At 41.0% G+C, this 21,239-nt stretch overlaps 1 protein-coding gene across 1 annotated transcript in view; it reads left to right on the top strand.

Moving 5' to 3' along the window:
• LOC145402697 (uncharacterized) overlaps positions 1 to 21,239 on the top strand; it is a 139,405-nt gene that overhangs the window by 91,095 nt on the left and 27,071 nt on the right. The window contains exon 8 of the mRNA XM_080274669.1: positions 24 to 114. Coding sequence (XP_080130795.1) covers positions 24 to 114 — 91 coding nt within the window. The remainder of the gene's footprint in view (positions 1 to 23; positions 115 to 21,239) is intronic.

The raw sequence follows: 21,239 nt of genomic DNA, 5'->3' as shown, positions 1-21,239 counted from the left end.
GATGAGTTTGTCCTCCATTTCAGAATCAAGTACGTTGCTCCCCCTGATGGTCAATGGGGATATTTAGATGATAATGGATTTTGGACGGGCATGATTGGGATGGTGTATAGAAAGGTGGGTTATCCTAGTCCTAGAATTACAACCATTAGCTCTGTTATGCTGTCTCCACCCTTTGTCACATCTAATGAAGCTCTGTCAAAGGTCACCAGATGTCAGGATTATGTGGCCTTTAGTTTTTTGTTACAGAGAGAGAATATGTCTTATCTTGTCTGGCCGATGGGAGAGAGAGAATAAATGTTGGTATTATAGAGGAACGCGAGGGTAGGCCGTTTCTGTCCCGTTATTATCTTCATATTGAAAGTGAAGGTGAGATGATGAATAGGCAGATTAGGGTCGATGGAGTTTTATTTTCAGACAGTTCCTTCACTTAAATATTAAAGATCTTGACACGACTCAAGTATTGTCAGGAGGCAGTTTGTGCTAGCTGCCGCCTTCCCACTCTTTCCCTAGCCCCTATTCTTCATGTCCAACCAGCTGTTCCTGGTTCTCTCTCCCTCTGCTACTGAATATCGCTCTCTGGAGATATCTCTGGTTCTCTGATTCTCCTACATGTGATTTCATCCTTATATCATCCCTCTGACTTCTGGCTAAGAGTGTGGGCATACGTGTGTGTGTGTGTGTGTGTGTGTGTATGGTCTCGCACACTTCCTACATGTGAATGGCAAGCTTCCATCTGGTCATCCTGTGTTTGGAATACTTGAGTGTCTGGCTACGGGGAAATGCAGTATTATTGCAAGGCAATTGCATGACTGAAAAGTTAAAGAGCTCTACGTGACCCGTGCATTGTCAGGAGGCAGTTTGTGCTAGTTGCCGCCTTCCCCCCCCCCCTCTCTCTCTCTAGCTGCTACTCACTTTGTCCCTCCTCTTTCCCCGGCTGTCTTTGGTTCTCTCTTCTTTTCCTACTGACTATTGCTCTCAGGGGATCTCCCCTGGTTCTCTGATTCTCCAACATGTGATTTCGGACTTATATACCCCTCTAACTTCTGGCTAAGTGTGTGGATGTACGTGTGCATACGTATATGCGTGTGTGTATGTAGGGTCTTGCACACTTCTGACACGTGAACGGCTTCCCTCCGGTCATCCTACGTTTGAATACTTAAGTGTCTGGCTACGGGAGAATGTATCTAACCTCTTCCTGGAGAACTCAGACATCACTATTTGTCTATTCCACACTAATGCCTATAGCTATATAGTTATATAGTTACATATTACATAGTGTGTCATAAGATAATATATTAATGCCCACATATCGCTCGGTCACGCCAAACTGTCGTACCCACGACGTCTGTCTATATTACATTTGTACAAAGCATATAGTAACATGGTACACTGATATGAGTGCTGTATATTGAACAAACATTCATGGTATTCATCATAACATTGTAGAAACATAATATAATTATATTAGTGACATACTGCAGTAGCTTAATTGTGTATGTATAACAGACATTTACATATATTTAAACAATGGTAATATGATAGTCATACAATGGCAAGTCTACACTGGTCAATTGTATCAAGAATCAGCATTATGGAATGTACTTGCTATTTATGAGATATATTACTATTGTTATATAAAACTGATACATGTATAACCCATGAGTTTAAATATATATGCACGATATATGTGACCCCATAAATTCTTTCTTTTCCTCTTTTCTTTTGTATATGTAAATTATATTTACATTATATACATAATATACAAATGTACAACTTTCAGTGGATGTTGGAGTGGCCCTGGTGAGAGAGGATAGTGTTTGGAAACTCCCTGTACTGTTATTTGCAGATGACACTGTGTTGTTGAGTGAAGACGAAGGGGAGCTCCAAGGCTTGGTGGATGAGTTTGGGAGAATGTGTAAGAAACGGAATCTAAAGGTGAATGTAGGGAAGAGTAAAGTGATGGTCTTTGAGGGAGGTGAAGTCATTGAATGTACAGCGAGGTTGAATGGTGAGGAATTGGAAAATGTGAGTACGTTTAAGTACTTGGGTAGTGTGATGAGTAAGGATGGAGGTTTGGAGGGTGAAGTGCTTGAAAGTGTACAGCAGGGAAGAAAGGTTGCTGGTTCTTTGAAAGCAGTGATAAGAAACAGGGAAGTGAGCATGGAAGTGAATAAGTTACTACATGACAGTACTGTGATACAAACTCTAACGTATGGAAGTGAAGCTTGGACGTTGTTGGAAGGACACAAGTCAAGAGTGAGAGCAGTGGAAATGAGTTATTTAAGAGGAGCCTGTGGAGTCACATGGAGAGACAGGCTGACGAATGAGGATATAAAGGAGCGTTGTGGTGTGGATGTTGATGTGATAGGAAGAGTTATGAGGAATACACTGAGGTGGTTTGGCCAGGTGGAGAGGATGAAGGGTGAAAGACTGACGAAGACAGTGTATGTGAGTGAGGTGGAAGGGGGAAGAGCGAGGGGGAGGCCGAGGATGAGATGGAGGGATGGGGTGGAGAGGTATATGAGAGAGGGGGGTGTGAGTTGGGAGCAGGGCAGTGAAATGGCGGGGGACAGGGCGACTTGGAGGCGATTTGTTTGTGGCCACCCCAAACAGGATTGAGGCATCTGGCAATAGATAGACAAATAACTTTCAGTCAGTAGGTCTCACTTGAATACTTACTGCACTTCCCCCAGTGAATAATGATTCTAAGTTTGCAATCCTAATTTGCTTTCTGTGCATGGCCAATAGCAACATGGCAAATATGATGGAGAAGATTATAAAGACAGCTGGAGCTGGGGCTGGGCTATACACATAAAATGGATTAAACATGCTCATTCTACATTCTTCCTAGGGCTTCATTGTCTGATTGATCAATTGCATGGTTTTAAACTTAGGTGAAGTCAACTTAATATGTCTACTTATGTTTAAATTCATCTTAGGTAGTGGTTGGAAGTGCATATGAGTGTGACTGAGGATGGCTTAGTGGGTTTTCGTAGCTAATATGGACAAAGATGGTTTAAGTGCAGCACAACAGTCAGATGCTATGTATAGACCTGATGCTGAAGCATGAGACGGTGGCGTATCTGGACAAATTACGAGGATTGATGTGTTATGAGCGAAGTAGAAGATCTGTGAATGACCGATGCGTTGATGATGGGTTAGTTTATCTGGAGCAAATGTGAAGTTGCAGTGCTGATTAATGTCATGGTTTCTTATGACAGCCATTTCACAAAGGGCTGTTCCAGCTGGCTGGAACGTGAAGATGTAAGCAGGACATGGTGAAATGCATGTAATGATGTGCGACATTTACGTTCAACTGTTGATTCACTAGCGAAAGTGAGAGTGTCCTGTTTCTTAGAGACCGTGATGAATTATGTGTTAGTGTTGATGGTGACCAATGTGTCATCATTCTTGGAAGGGAAAGGGTATATTTGACAGACTGTGGATAAATCATCTGTTATGAATGGTACATGAACTACTATTGATGTCAGTGTGAGAGTTGCTTCCAATTATGGGTAATATAGCATGAGATTCTTTTTCTCAAACAACGGCTTCAAACCATGTTTATGTATGCCTTGACTGATTATTTGACACAAATCGTGAATTGGCAGTAAGCTAATGGTGATCTTGCCATTACCAACATTGGCAATACTTTTCATAAAAGCTTGATATTGGGACCTGGTTTTGTCTAACTGAAGCATTATTATGTCACTATGTTCCATGACCAGTGAGAAGTGTTGGAAAAGTGTCATATTCCCTTCCAGTGCTTTTATTTTCTCCACACATTCTTTGGTTGTTTTTTCTGCCTTTCTGAGATATTTTATGATCGTCACAATTGGAGCGTTCTGTGTATCAGCTAGCTTCTATTGTTATGTCATGATTTGAACAATCCTGTTAAATTTGTTGTTTATTTTTTCAAGATCTTTTTCTGTAGCCAATCCAAAAATGTTACCTAGAATTTCTCCACGTTGATTGAACAAACCGCGTCTGTCCTGTGTAAGTATCCTCCTACTTTCTCTATACTCATTTCAAAGCCAAGGGTGGCTGTTGTGTAAAAGTACGCAACGACCTATCTTGCTCTTGTGTTCCTAAACTTGATTCTTCTGAATTCTCTACCCTCTGGCTTAGGCTCTCCTGCCATTTTCTGACTAAATATATCTGCCCTGTTTACTTATCTCCTAATTCCACTGACTATAAAAAATTCCTCGACTATCTTACTTCTGCGATGGAACACATTCTATCCATTTCTTCTTTCACTGAATTCTCCAATCTAGGAGATTTCAACACTTACAACCATCTTCTGGCTTTCCTATCCTTCCACTGATCCACCTGGTGAACAAGCCTACGTCTCTTCTATCCTAATGACCTAGAGCAGCTTGTACAGCACCCTACCCATATCCCTGACCGTTTTGGAGAGAGCTGCAACATACTTGACCTCTTTCTTACAACTAATCTTTCTGCTTACACTGTTTATCTTTTCTCTCCATTGGGCTTCTTCAATCATAACCTTGTTACCTCAACCTGTCCTATCGTTCTGGTACAGTCTGTGGACTCTTCAAAGAAACGTCGTCTGTGGCACTTTGGAGCTGCTGATTGGGAAGCCCTCAGGCAGTACTTCTTTGACTTTCCCTGGAATGATTATTGCTTCCATGGCCGGAAGCCATCTGAGTGTGCCTTGTACATTATGGAGGTTATTCTCTCGGGCATGGAAGCATACATTCCCTTCTCATACCCTTTGACTAATGTAAGAAAACTTTGGTTTAATCACGCTTGTTCTAATGCTGTCCACAACAAGGAGAGGGCCTATAAAAGGTACCAGAGTCAACCCACCCCTGAAACACATCTTTTTTTATGTTTCTGCCCAGAATCATGTGAAGTCTGTTCCTTGCTCTGCTGAAAATAATTTCATCTGAACTAAATGCTCTCAACTCTCCAACTCGAATTCTTCCCGCTCCTTCTGGCACAATGCCAAAAACCTTTCTAACAACTTTACCTCATCATCCTTCCCTCCTCTTTTTTACTCTGATGGTTCTGTAGCTATTTCTTCTACTGATAAAGCAGATCTCTTCGCTCAGACTTTCTCCTCAAATTCCACCTTAGACGATTCCGGTGCTGTTCCTCCATCACTTCTCCCCACTGACTTCCTCCTGGCTAACATTAAAATTTCTTCAGCTGATATATTTTCTGCCATCACTGTCCTCAGTATTAACAAGGCATACCTCTGTCGATAGTGTGGTCATTGTTTATCGTAGTTGGATCATTATTACTGCCTACCACCAGTCTTGATAGTTTATTTTAATCTCACTAATGTGTTTTGTCGTTGTTCACTGCTGTCACTAATCCCGATAGCATATTTTAATCTCACTAACGTATTTTATCATCGTTCAACGCTGTCACCAATCTTGATAACGTGGTCGTAAGTACTTGTAGGGAGATAGGAAGTCAATTATGGATCTTTAAGTTCAGCTTGAATCAAGTAGTGAGACTTACTGTTAAGAAGGTGAATTACAGCACTCTTGGGTTATGAAGTTTATTGCACATTTATATTAATATTGGGTTACAGCTTAACGGAGCGTGACCCTAGTGTCGGACCTTCTCTCTAGCCCCTCTCTCCCCTTTCTGTCTCTAACCCCTTCTCACTCTAACTGACCCTTGTGTTAATGGGCCTTCTCTCCAACTCCTGCTCTGAAGGGAAGCTCTCCGACATTATATACAGCTTGGAGAGGATGTGTGTGTGTCTGGTATATTTCCTTTCACATGGACTTACCGACTAGGGGTGGTTACTCCATGTGTTTGAATACGTCATGAAATTCTTTGTCATCTGGACTACGAGGATGTTTGAAATATATCATATGGTTAACCCGTCACGTCCCGAGCACTTTCGCACCTCCAACACCCCCCAGTTCCGACCATTTTTGGAAAAAAAAATTTTTGGCCAAAACTTCCGCTTTAATTGAGAAACAAAGGAAAATCACAAAGAAAGTGCTTACCGTGGTCCGCAACTGGTCAGAACAGGTCAGGTCCCCCGCGCCAGGTATCGTATTCTATCATTGACGTGTGAGGCGCTCACGTTTTCTATGGTAGGTAATTTTGGGAGAAACAACAAACCACACCCCTACATTTATTGAATTTGAACTAATAAACAATAAGAAAAACATTACAATGAATTTCAATGACATATATATGAAAAATAAGCATTGTACCTTCACGCGAGCATAGCGAGTTTGGTCCGATTGGTAAAATGCTATGTGCAAAGTTTCTTGTTTCAGTCAAAATATCATTTTTGCTACTTGTATACTACTGTTTCAGTGCCATTTTACCATTTTCTACTGCATGTAAATGTTTTCAGCTGTTTTCATTCATTACGATGACATGTAGCATAAGTATAGAGGACATATGCATACTCAGCGAACTCGCTACGACTCGTATTTCAATGTACAACATTGTTTTATCACTTTCATAATATTTTTTTCTTTACATTGAACCTTTCCTCCACCATTGTAAACGTTTTCAATTATTTAAATTCATTACGAGGGCATTTAGCGAAATGCTAGCACATATTCTCGTAGCAAGCACACTCTGTAACACTCATGTTTCCACTTTTACTTTATTTCTTCAATCCCAATATACTTTACCACTTACCTTACACCCATTTACACCCTATTCTGCACTATACATATTTACTGGCATTATTTATTCTAGTGAGCGTCAGAATATCACATGAAAATACCCTCGCAATGAATGTTTCGACCAACATAATACTCATACACTTACATACTAATATTCCACTTATATTACATCCGTGTTCACTTGTAGACTCCTATTTACATATTTACAGGCCTTATTTATTCCACTGAGCGTCTGAATATTGCATCAAAATACCCTCGCAAGGTATGTTTCCACTTAGATAATATTCAAACACTTACATAATAATTTTACACTTATATTACACCCGTTTCCACTTCCATACTACTATTTACAGATCTATGGGCCTTATAATTACACTGAGCATCTGTTTGTCACATTTATTTCAGAGTATCAGCGTCCTATTGCATTCACACCTTATCAGAAGTGCAGGAACGTGTGAAACTCACTGAAACATGGGTGAATACACAGACCCACGTCATGCTGAACGCACTCATAGCAGGTGTCCTTTCTCTGAGTGGTGGGTCTCACCCGGGAATTGCTACACACGTGACACCTACGTTGGGGCCTAGGTCTATTTGCTTGGGGAGGTATAGGAGTGGGGAAATGGCGGGCGGATAATCTCAGGGGAGGGTGGGCACCTGGGACTGTGCGGGTGCGGTGTTGGGGCCTTTCAACTGCATACCTTGCAACAATCTCTCGTATCAGCTCCCTCACAAACCCTTCAAAGGTTTCCTGAACTCCTGTTGTCATGGCGTGAAGGTGGTGGCAATTTAGGGCAGTAATGTCAAGCAGGTGAAAGAATAGTTTTTTGTACCACTTCATCGTGGTCCTGGCACACTCGACAGTGGATATCATGGAGTATGATTGGTCCACCAGGCGCACGTTGATATTATAATCAAGCACACACTCAGGTTTCCATATGTGGCGCCTGTTCTCGCTCTGATAATCTACTGACTCTGTATGGTGCATCAAGGGGCGGTGAACCGTGGACAAGAGGCAGACTTCTCTATTGTGGTTCCATACTGTTGCAAGGATATTGTTGGCCTGGAAGAAGACCACCTCATTTCTGTCAAGTTTCTGCCCCACCTTGACCTTGTGACGCTGGTTCACCTTGACGGTCCCACAGATCCCCATGTCATGCCTGTGCAGATAATGAGCCAGAAGACGGCTAGTGTACCAATTGTCAAGGTAAAGGACGTGACCACGATGAAGATAGTCTTCTATCATTGTCTTTACCACTGCTCCAGACAGACCAATACTCCGATCTTCTATTATGTCTGTCTGTGCACCGGTGTACAAGACTAAGTCTTGCACATACCCAGTCTTACAGTCACACATAAACAAAGAGCATGAACCCAAAACGGTGCCTTTTGCTAGGTATGTACTGCCGAAATGAAATATTGTCTCTCCACAACACGAGACTCTCGTCTATGACGAGGTCTCTATAGGGATAAAATGAGGAACAAAATGTCTGCCTTAGGTGATCAAAAACCAACCTAATTCGCCTCATCTTATCTGTGTCATTAGCATTTGCAGGATCATCAGCATCGTAGAAATGGAGGTGGCTTAAAATTTGCTGAAACTGATTACGGCTCATTACTTGGCCAAATATTGATGTAAGCATAATGGGGTCCCTTGTCCAGTATGCAGGAATTCGGTTCTTTTGTACAATACCCATCAACAGTACCAGGGCCAAAAACAAAAACATTTTTGCAAGGGAGACCGGGTAATCATATAGGAAAGAATGCCTGCTCCTTGTGCCCTGTCTTTCACTCCCACGGCGCTGGCTGGTAGCGAACCGGTTTGTTTGATCCACTATTTCCTCCACAAAACTCTCACTGAAGAAAAGGTGGAAAAAATCCAGCCTGGTAGAATTAGGGTGAATACTGGGAGCAATGCAGCCAGCACACTCCTGCTCAGTGAGTGGGTGAATGAGGGGAGAAAAATCACTCCCATCCTCCCAATTCCATGCCACAAATTCCTCGTCCCGATCGTCCCCATCGTCGCCTTCATCGGGGTGGGGAGGAGATGATGGTGGGGGAGGTTGGGGAGGAGGAGTGGGCTTCCCCACTCGCACTCAACTTCCCTCGGCCTTTACCCTTCCCCTTTTCCTTACCCTTATGGCTTTGGGGAACATCAGGGGGTGCTGGGGAGGAAGCCCGGGAATATTGGGGAGCATAAGACGTGCTAGCGAGTGGCTCCTCCTCACCTCCCTGCTCCATCACCACACCACGTGATTCACCACCTACCCTCACTACCCCACGTGATAAGCCACGCTCCCTCACACCACCACGTGAGAGCGATAACTCACTCTCGCCACTCTCACTTTTCACACTCCTCCCAACACTTTCCCTTTCACTCCCCACTCCCTCAACGCCACTTCCACCATCCCCAAACAAAACACTAGGCCCATACCTGTTAGAACGATGTGGTGTGCGCTCTGGGCCGCTATGAGTAAGTACCTCACAGCCGTACCACATGGCAGCACGTCCCATGGCTCTGTCCTCGTTCTCGTCCTCGTCCTCGAAATCGGGCTTCACATCACATAGGGGCTGGCTAGAGGATCTTGCACATTGTTCTTGTGGAGACTGACCCTCTCCTGCAGCACGATAAGTCACGTAGCGCTACTTCCTGGGGGACGGGACTTCCTCATCACTGCTGCTGCTTTCCACATCCTCTGGTTGGACATAATCTTTGTCCATCTCCTCGTCATCGAGTGGCGAATCACTATCGCTGGTAAAGACATCCAGGGCGGCTTGAATTTCCTCCTCCGAGAGACCTCTATGTGCCATGTCTGAGCAGGACCGTTGCTAACAGGTGAGTGACTGAGCTGCAGATGAGTGCGGGTCGTGCGGGGTCGCCGAGTGTCCCCGCCTGGTGGCAGGTAGTGTGCGATGCTACGTACCAAAAATCTCACACGGATTTTGAAAATTGTGGAAATTATGCAACTTGCAATTGCAAAACGTACCAGTACGTCGACGGGACTGGCAAATGCAAAATGTTGCAACATATCCATACATTGATGAGATGTCTCAGGTTAAGGATTCTTGATGGTCTGGGACAACAGGACTGGATTTACGTTATGTGAATTGACATTCCTAGTGAGAAGCTGTGTACATCTCCAACAGACACTACATCCTGTACATTGTGTTTATGAGATGTATACTAATGTCTATATAATCTCTACCTATCGCTTGGTCACGCGAGACTGGAGTACCATCGACAGTAAATATTGTCATAACATACTAATGCATACTAGATACACATTATAATTAACTTATAAGCTAATTAAGTGAAATATATAATATTGTAAAAGTTACATTATTGTATGAATAGTATATAATTGCAGTTACATTGTTTTAATGCTATTGTAGTTGCATCATTTTAATGCAACTGTTACGCAAGTGTGATTGTAATATAACATTGTGTTACTGCACCTGTTACATAATTGTGTTGGTCATAAAATTTTAGTTACATCTTGTTAATGCAACTGTTACATAATTGTGTTGGCCATAAAATTTTAGTTACATCTTGTTAATGCAAGTGTTACATAATGTGGTTGCAACAAATTGTAGTTACATAAATGTGGTACTTGTAACATGATCGCAGTGATGTTATCGTTTGTAGTTACATTTTTGTAGCAATTGTAATATAATCGCATTAATGTAAGGTAATGCAAGCACTTGTAGTTACATAATTATAGCAATTGTAATTAAATTGAGGGAATCACAAGTGTGGTCACTGTAGCTATATAAATGATACAGATGTATATAACTAATACAATAGTAGCAATGCAGTCATATCATGAATCATCCATATTTGATGTAATTGTTCATTTGAGACACCATAGGTGTATTGGCTTAGTTATGTGAGACACCACAGGTGTATTAACTTAGTTATGTGAGACACCATAGGTGTATTATCTCAGTTACGTTGCACAGTTTATTTGAGACACCATGAGTGTATTGGCATAATTATGTTGCACAGTTTATATTTAAATTAAAATGATAATATATTTAACCCCATATTTTGTTATCTTATATAAAATTAGTTAAATAATATTTAAAATATGTACAGTATTCTCTTAGTTTCATTTGTACCACACATCACGTGATACTATAGTAATCCAAAGGTTATTAAGTCAGCTTGATATGTTTGCTCATTTTTAAATTCATCATTAGGTATGGGTTGCAAGTACTAATGAGTGTGGTTGAGTATAGCACACTGTTGCTAGCTCCATTTGTGTCAGTCGTTTTCACTTGATTTTCCTTGTCACTGTAATATGAAGGATACATGTGTACTTAAATTCTGATTCCCTGGTTGTACTAGATTTCCATATGATTGTATTATATGTTCATGTAAGGATATATATTGTCTATCACTGTATATATATGTAAGGCTGTATGTAAATGAAGTAGTACTATTAAGCTAATAGAGTAAATGTTCGACTCACTGATATCAATTGTGATGGGAATACTTGCTAGGATGCTGCTGCTGCTGATAGTGATGATGGCTGAAAGGTGTTGATAGGGTTTGATTGTTGTAGGTCAGAGTCCTGCTATGACTGTGTCAGCCCTCTGTGTCATCACTGGGGTAGGCAGACAGGCTGGCACGCAGGCAGGTGCAGGATGGCAGGATGGTGTTGTCAGACACTCGGACTGATTGACAATCTTAGCAAATAATGACACTGCTGACCTGCTGCCTCACTGTGGTAATGGTGGTGGAGAAGAAGATGGTGGGGGTCGTGGTGGAGAAGGTGGGGATCATAGTGGAAGGTGGTGGAGGGAGGAATGGAGTCAGATTTGTTGATATATCACCATGCTGGATCAACACTGTTAGCTTAGCACTTCCTCCTTTCCCACTCTTCCTTGTTGATGTTCCTTCTTAACTTGTAGTGTTTGATTTTCCATACTTGTTGAGATTACGTTGCAGGCTTGTAGAGTTGTTGATAGACGTAGTTTATCATTGCTATTGTTTCTCGTAGATCGTGGAGTTGCGGTTGAAGTGGTTAGGAGCGAGTCTTGATTTTTTGTTTAATTTCTGATTGTTGCCCGCTGAGGAGTCTCAGATTGCTTTGATTCAGATGTTAATCGGCTTTGTTTACAGCTCGCCACCACTCTCAGTGAATATAGTGAGGTAGATATTGTAGTTTACCATTGTAGTGGTCGTATAAACAGGCAAGGGGTAGTTTGTCTTAGTTTGCTGTTGTTCACCAATCTCGATAGCTGCCCCTCTCTCCCCTTTCTCTGATCTTTGTGTTATATGGCCTACTCTCCAACCCCTTCCTACCGCTGCCACCAATCTCCATAGCGTGGTTGTACTGTATCGTAGATGGTTCGTTATTACCACTTACCACCAATCTTGATAGCGTATTTTAATCTCGCTAACATATTTTTTCATTGTTTACTGCTTTCACCAATCTCAATAGCATATTTTAATCTCACTAATGTATTTTATCGTTGTTCACAACTGTCACCAATCTCGAAAGCATGATCGTATGTACTTGTAGGGAGATAGGAAGTCGATTATGGATCGTTAAGATCAGCCAGAATAAAGCAGTGAGACGTAGTGCCAACGGGGTGAATTACAGCACTCTTGGGTTATGAAGTTTATTGCACATTTATATTAATAGTGAGTTACAGCATAACGGAGCATGACCCTAATGTCTGACCTTCACTCTAGCCCCTCTCCCCCCTTTCTCTCTCTAACCCCTTCCACTCTATCTGACCCTTGTGTTAATGGGCCTTATCTCCAACTCCTGCTCAGAAGGGAAGCTCTCTGACATTACATACAGCTTGGAGAGGATGTGTGTGTCTGGTAGATTTCCTTTCACATGGACTAACCGACTAGGGATGGTTACTTCACGCCATGAAATTCTTGGTCGTCTGGACTATGAGGATGTTTGAAATACATCATACTCGTATGGTTAAGGATTCTTGATGGTCTGGGACAACAAGATTGTGGATTTACATAATGTGAACTGACATTCCTAATGAGAAGCTGTGTCCGTCTCCAACAGACACTACATCCTGCACATTGTGTTTATGAGATATATACTAATGCCTATATAATGTCTCCACCTCCTGTTGTCTTTAAGAACTATGCTTTTGTGTACATCCCGCCTAGGTAAACTCTTTTGCCTTTGTCTTTCAATTTGTACCTTTTCTTCTTGCTGGAAGTTTGCTCTCGTTCAGCAAGTTCCAAAGAAGGGTGACCATTCCCAACTCTCTAACTATCGTCCAATTGCTTTACTTCGTACCATCCTGTGCCTCAAAAGTTGTTGAGTCTATTCTTAACAGAAAAATTTTAAAGCATCTTTCCTATCACAACCTTCTTTCTGATCATCAGTATGGGTTCTGTCAGAGATGCTCCACTGGCGATCTTCTCACCTACCTTTCAGACTCCTTGTCATCCTCCTTTTGAGACTTTGGCGAAAGCTTTACCATCGCACTTGACATCTCAGAGGCTTTTGATCAAGTCTAGCATAAATCTTTAATATCCAAACTGCCCTCTTACGGTTTTTATCCTTCTGTCTGTGCCTTCATCTATACCTTCCTTTCTGGTCATTATAGACGGCCATTGTTCTTCTAGATCTATCAACAGTGGCATTCCTCACGGCTCTGTCCTATCACCAACCCTCTTTCTTTTATTCATCAATGATCTTCTCAGTTATACATATAACCCTATCCACTGGTATGCTGATGATTCCACCCTTCACCTTTCCATTCAGTTTCCTCAACATCCATCTCAGCAGTTACTTCAACAAACAAGGGATGAGGCTATGGCACACCTAATGTCTGAGTTGGCTAGTATCTCTGATTGGGATAAAAATAATCTGGTTGTTTTTAACCCCTTAAGTGCTAATCTCATCGATCGGGCTTTTTGCGCAATTGTATTATAATTACAAATCATAATAGATAGATAGATAAATAGATAGATAGACAGCCCTCTGCGAGCCTGGGGAAAGGAAATGAGGTTGCAAGTTACACAGGAAAGCTGACAACAGCGGCCAGTAAGGAGATGATGCAGTTAGCTGTCAGCAGTCCTCTCGTGAACAAAGACCTAGTAACCATACACACACATATACACACATACTCACACACAGGCTTCTTAAACTTTCCATCCACGAGGAACACACATGATACGTCTCCTGTTTCACCAGAATTTAGGAAAGAGAGCTCAGAAGGGGACAAGCGATACTAGAGGCAGGTTGAAGGGGAGAAGGGCTTAGCAACTCGAGAGACAGAGAGAGAGAGAGAGGGAGCGAGACTCTATACTTACGCTCTGTGTGAGAGACTTGTTAATATTCCAAGACAAATAAAAATAGTCCCATACTATTCTTTACCTCTCCTGTCACTACATGACAAATGGGAAGCTACTCCAAGATATAAAAACCGCTCGTCCATAAATCTAAAATATATATATAACTCAACCACAAAGGAACCAACATAGTCTTTTATGACACAAAGTCATTTATGACATTTGGTAGCAGCGAACGTATACGAACCTCGTCTACGAATCAACATTGAATTCCTACAAAATATCAAGATTGAAAACAAAAAGAATACCTCTCTCAACCAACAACACAACCAGCTCCTGACAGTATTCTCTCCAACCAGCCCCCTCCGTCTCCCAGATCATCATGCTGATGCAGAGGTCAAGAGATCACACGACGCCTTGCAAGTAGTTTAACAAAATATTGATACGATCTTGCAATTTCTACGACGAACCAGCGAATCTACGGACATCGTCTCCCAATTAAAAGCAAATTTCTACAAAAGCAGGCGAGACTCTACAAGATTAGCTTCAGTTCTACAGTGAATCCCGACAAAATACAGCCTACAATGCAAATAGTCTACAAGTCTACGAAACAACTCTATAATCTTCACGTAACTTCAAGCAGCAACAAGAAGAATATAAAACAAAGCAAGTAAAGAAGAGGAAACACCGAAGCAACAAGCACACAAGCCCCCACCACTCTCTCCCGCCTACACCTGACCCAGAGGTCAAGACACGCAGCAAAACACCAAGTCCATATTCACAACTCGTCTTACTCACCCGTCTTCACTCAAGTTACTCATCGCTACTCATTCACTCACCACAGCTACCAGTGTGGGAAGCCGACGTCACCATGTGCTGAGATGACATCACAACGCGAGTCTGCCATGCCAAGCAACGTGTGACTGACACCAGGCGCTTCTCACCCACTACTCATTACTCATTATTCACATAGCTCCTACTCATACTCATTTATTTTCACAGTTAAGTTGGAAATTCGACGTTCTATGCTGAGGTTTGCCTGGGACAGCCGTTAACCACCATGGAATTTCCTGAGTAATATCATCCATCAACACACCACTAGAATTATCAAGAAATCTTCAATCAAACCTGTATTTTTCTTCCGAGATCGACTTTTGTATCGACACACCTCTACGATCTGTATCAAGTGGGTAAAATTATACTTGCTCATTTCTTCTCAGTGCTAAAATTAGCTATATTCAACTTATTTACTCATCTATTTTGCTAGGACATAAATAAACAAGAGGCGTATTTCATAACACCATATCTTAATGACAGGAATATTTTCGCCACCACCCACGTTAATACCAGATGACACACAAATTGCCACAACATCAGACTCACAATTAAGAGGCAGCCCACCCCTTGTACAACCCTCACCACACACTAAAGATAAAGAAACAAATACGGGAGTTTCAGATGATGAGTGGGAAACCCCCTCAGACATAGAGAGTGTCGACTTTGCCGCTGCCTTGCATATGTATGCCAATATACTTAACAGGGTTCACCGGTCCGGTAATACATATTCCACCATTCCCACACACAACGATAAACACATACAAGTTGAATTGACAGGGCAATCATTAAAAATGGATCAAGAAACAAATACCGCTGATCTAACAAACACACCTCACGTGTTTGTGTATCACGAGGATAAAACTGCCCCAAAATTCTCTGGCACAGACAAAGATCGCATTGATGTCATTTCATTAATCAGTCAGTGCGAACAAATGTTCAAGCGCCACATACTAGATGAACAAGAGAAAATTGCTATTTTTTCATCTTGCATAAGCCAGGAAAGATGTCCAGCAAGCAATTTATTGCGCTCTGATAAGCTCCATCGAGCTAGGACATATGATGAATTTAAAACTGAATTTCTGAAGAAATTTTCTGGAGGTATGAACTTCTTGCCAGGTATAATTCCAGAATTACATAAAATTGTAGATCTTGTAAGGGAGCACACTACAAACCATGTGCTCAGTGAAATAACTGCTGATGTCTCCACAATCAAGAGAACTTTGTTAGCTACTCTGGAGAATTCTAATTGGATAACAGATGATGGAAAGATGTCCCCAGACCTCGTCGTGGACATCATTGGTTATGTAGCTGCCTTGTGTAAATTACCTGATAGGACCCTTAAGATCGCCAAGACGATCGCGTACACCCCAGGAATGTGCTTGCTAGACTTAATGAACGAGGTAGAGATGCAGTGCAGTGAAGCAGGTGTGGTCGACACACATGCACATTCTGGTAGAATCAGGGTACCTGAGACAGTATCAGCTGTGAAAACATCTACGCCGACCCCAAACAGAGAACAAAATCGATCGCGACCAGAAATGAGGCAGCCCAAACAAACAAAGACGCCTAGAAATCGTTCCCAGACGCCTTCCTACAGGCAGTTTCATAAGTTTTCGCGCAGCCCGAGCAGGTCTCGCGCCATAAACAACACTTCTTATGGGAAATCACCTCGTAGGTCACAGTCAAGGGATAGGTCCATTCTATGTCATTATTGTGCAAAACCAGGACACACAAGGTATGAATGCTTTATCAAAGCAAAAGAGGACAAACAGAAGACACAAGGATTTGGTCCTTACTGTAGGCATCATAGATACCAAGGGCACTGGACTAGTGATTGCAAAACAGTAGAAAAAATTGTGTCTATGTTCAAATCGGGGGAAGACCAAGTCATGACAAAAAACGAACAAACGTAAAGAAGAACAAGGCTAAACTTCACATAGGAGGCATGTTGGGAAATGAGTGTATCTTGATACCAGCTGTATGTGAGGATCAAAACGTTTCCTTATTTTTAGATACAGGCTCTCCAGTGAACTTAATAACACATGAAGAACTAAACAGAATTCTTAAAAATAAAAAGAAAGTAACTTTTCTGGATGAAACTGATTTAGATTTATACACAGTAGATGGACAAGAGATTACAGTGAAAGGTATGATAAGATTAAATCTCAGTTTCACAGAAACTACAAGACCATTCTCTGCATTTTTCTATATCGTTGAAAACTTAGCAATTAAAGCTCATATGTTACTGGGCTTAAGATCCATAAGAGCTGAGAACATAACTATACTCCCACAAATGAATGGAATAGACTTTGATAATGAATTCATAGAGGAAATAACTTCAGAGCCCTCACCGATTGGTAGAAGAGAGCCAAAAAGAATTGGTAATATTAAAGGCTTAAACAAACATACACAAACAGATGAGTGTATGGATCCACTCGCACCACCAACCACATCCTCCAGAATTAGTGACCCAGATGACAGCACTGATTTATCAATTTTTCCAGCCCATCTCACTAATGATTTAGTTATACCACCTAATTCATACATGAAGGTTACCATAAAGAGCAAATTACGGAATAGTACTGTTCTTGTCTTAGAAGAATTATGTAAAGTAAAGGGATTGTCAGTAGAAAACGCATTATGTCATACGAACGACGAAGGGCAAACTCAGTTATTCATAATTAATCACATGAATGGGGAAGTTCAGTTTAAAAAGGGAACTTGCATAGTTAATATTGAAAAATGTTCCGCCCCTGTGAAGGAAATAGTTATAGCTGGAGTAACAAGTGAGATAAAATCTACGGATAGAGAAAGAATAAAAGAGAATTTAATTCACTCAGGTGAATTTGACCTAAATGATTTGTTAACCCTGCTGGAAACACACAGGGACACCGTAGCATTGCCCAGAGAACAATTAGGGTGTACTAACTTGATTAATCACATGATTAATGTGCACCCAGAAACACCACCAATTTTCGTACCAGCTTACCGCATACCACACTCCCAACGTACACTTGCAAATCAGTATGTCGATGAAATGTTAAAGCTTGGAATTATTGAGCCTTCAGTTTCCCCGTGGAACGCCCCCCTATTCTTCGTGCCCAAACGAAATGGAGAAATGCGTGCGGTAGTAGATTACCGTAAACTAAATAATCACACAATACCAGACAGATTTCCCATGCCATTGCTAAGCGATGTTCTACAGAATATTGGTCCTGAGAATAATATATTCTCGACCATCGATCTCCTAAACGGCTACTATCAGATTCCGGTATCTCAGGAGTCACGTAAATACACTGCCTTTTCAACAAACAGAGGCCATTATCAATATACAAGAATGCCAATGGGACTGAGGACAGCCCCAGGCACATTCCAGCGTCTTATGAATTACGTATTGTCCGGAATTTTAGGACAAGGAATATTTGTTTATCTTGACGATATTATTATCGCAACGAAGAATATTAAGGATCATCTCAGGAAATTAGACTTACTCTTACAAAAGCTTAGTGATGCTGGATTAAAAATTAAACTTTCTAAATGCAAATTTTGCTTTAAGGAAATAAATTTCTTAGGCCACAAATTAAGTTCTGATGGTATTCACACCACTGATGACAAAATACAGGCAGAGAGATTTTCCTGAACCCACTACGACTGACGAAGTTAGACAATTTTTAGGTCTGGCTGGGTACTATAGGTCATTCGTACCACAGTTCTCTCATATAGCCTTCCCTCTATTCCAACTACTCAAAAAAGATGCTGCATTCCAATGGGAAGAAGAACAAAAAAGGGCATTTAACAATCTAAAAATTAAACTAACAAATGCACCTTGTTTAGCATATCCGGATTACACAAAATCATTTCTTATTTGTACAGACGCATCAGTTAAAGGATTAGGGGCTGTACTGATGCAGGAAGATAAAAGAGGAAAGAATCAACCGATTGCATTTGCCAGCAGACAAACAAGAGGTGCGGAGAAAAATTATTGCACTACAGACTTAGAGGGACTTGCAGTGGTTTTTGCATTACAAAAGTTTCGAGATTTGGTATATGGTTACGAAATCCACTTATTCACCGACCATAAATCACTGGTGGGTATGTTTAAAGAAAAACTCCTTTCTGGGAGGAGAGCAAGATGGAAATGTACAGTTGAAAACTACAATGTACAAATTCATTATATACAAGGTAAAATGAACATAGTAGCTGACGCATTATCTAGGAACCCGAACACAATTCAGGTCGCGGCGTTAGATCTCAAAGGAAATATCCCAAACCACGAGGATATCACAAAGGCACAAAGACTTGACCCAATATGGTCTAAAGTAATATACAAGTTAGAAAGTGGAGATGACATACAATTACCCAAACTGCATGTCCCACTTGAACAATTCTCAATGGTCAATAATACATTATACAAAATTAACTCTAAACAACCAAAACGCCAAAGAAATACTAACCAGTTGGTAGTACCTAATTACATGATACCCCAAGTATTACGATTGATACACGACAGCCCACATGCAGGACATCCTGGAAAGGATAAGACATTCAACCAAGCCCAGCTATTATATTACTGGCCTTCATTACGAAAAGATATAAACAATCATATAGTCAGATGCGAATCATGTGCGAAACACAAAGGATACCCAATCACACCTGCACCGATGGGTAATTACCCTGTACCACATCAACCATGGGACGTTGTCGCTGTTGATTTACTGAAGATGCCATTATCATACAATAATAACCTATACTTATTCGTAGCAACGGATCATTTTTCCCGTTATGTCATTTTAGCTCCAATTAAAGATAAGACAGCAGAGACAGTAGCAAAGGCAATAACAGATAATGTAATATGTCGCTTTACTACCCCAAAGGTATTAATAAGTGATAATGGAGGAGAATTTAATTCTGAGATCTTACAAGAAATATGTAAACAATACAACATCAAAAAGGTTAACGTTTTGGCCTAACACCCAGCATCGAATGGGTTGGTAGAGAGACAAAATAAAAAGGTATTAGATGTGCTACGACACATTCTCAGTGAAAATTATGCAAGCTGGGATGATTGGATTCCCAGAGTAGAGGCCTCAATTAATGGGTCTATAAATAAATCCATCGGTGACACACCACATTTCATTATATATGGCACAGATAAAAAATTACCATATGAGCTCCTAGAAGGTGACAGCATGCCTATATACAATTACGATGATTACTCCAAACTCCGTTTACGTGAATTCCAGGACATTCACAAAAGAGTCAAAAAACAATTAACGATGTCCATGGAAGAAATGACGGAGGCATTTAACAAGAAGGCAAAAGATTCGCCTATCAGCTTAGGAGACATTGTTTACGGAGTCATTCATACGAGAGACAATAAATTATCCCCAAAATTTGAGGGCCCATACAGAGTAATTAACATTAAAGCAAACAAGGTTTTAATTATGTCACTTTCAAGTGGCGAGGAGAAACAAGTTCATATTGACCATTTAAAACGAGTTTCAAGGGAATTATCACATAATTAATCAGCCTCGGATACAACCGAACAGGTGAACGTACCTCAAGAAACCAAGCAAGAACACAACAATGATTTCAAAAAGAAATTAAGGTCATATACCAAACAATCGAACATAGGTGCAACTATTCCAATAAAATCTACAGTACATCATTTACGAGAATTAAATATCGATTTAAACTCCTTCTATAAATGAAATAACAATCAACCGTAACGCACATCATCACTATCATCGACCACAGCATTATAGGAAATTAATAGATTTTTTTTTCGGTAGGTTACGATGAAGGGACTTATGCTATGGATTCTCCTCTACATAGTAAGAGGATATGCTCACCTAGACCCCAAACATATAGTACGACAAGGATGCCTCATAGCTCCAACGGCCACGACTACAATCGTTAAGGACGTCATGAGTACTGAAATAAGTCTAGATTACTTGTATGACTTACCTACTTATCTAGCAAGACTTGCGACGCCGATGCGAACTCTGGACTTCATGATAGGAAATTATGTTTCACAAACACGTAACACCAAGGAAGTGAATGAAATGGTGAAGTTAGCGAAATGGAAACTAGAACAGGCGAACTCAACTATGCTCGTCATGATCCAAGATCTCCCATCTTATGGAACGAAGGTACTGAGCGACAGGAACAACATCACACGTACTCGCCAAAAGCGCGGTTTGTTCGACCTGGGCGGCGCAGTTCTTGGGAACATCTTTGGATTGGCTACAGAGGATGACCTTAAAGAAATAAACAACAAATTTAATAAGATAGCTCAGGTACTAACATACCAAGATAAATTCATCACAGGACAGAACTCAGCAATGAAGACAATTGTGAAAAATCTGAAACAAGCAGAAAACGTAGCTCTCGAGAGTGTAGATAAAATAAATGAATTAGAGGGAAACACCAACATCAGTGGTAGTTCATGTACCATTCATCACTGAAGACCTGTTCACAGTATACCAAATACA

This window comes from Coenobita brevimanus, chromosome 58, assembly GCF_032717465.1.
Source record: "Coenobita brevimanus isolate Jiangsu-jjx chromosome 58, ASM3271746v2, whole genome shotgun sequence".
In the NCBI taxonomy this organism is placed as follows: Eukaryota; Metazoa; Arthropoda; class Malacostraca; order Decapoda; family Coenobitidae; genus Coenobita; species Coenobita brevimanus.
Note: the sequence above shows the minus strand (reverse complement) of the source record. Positions and strands in the feature narration are given on the sequence as shown.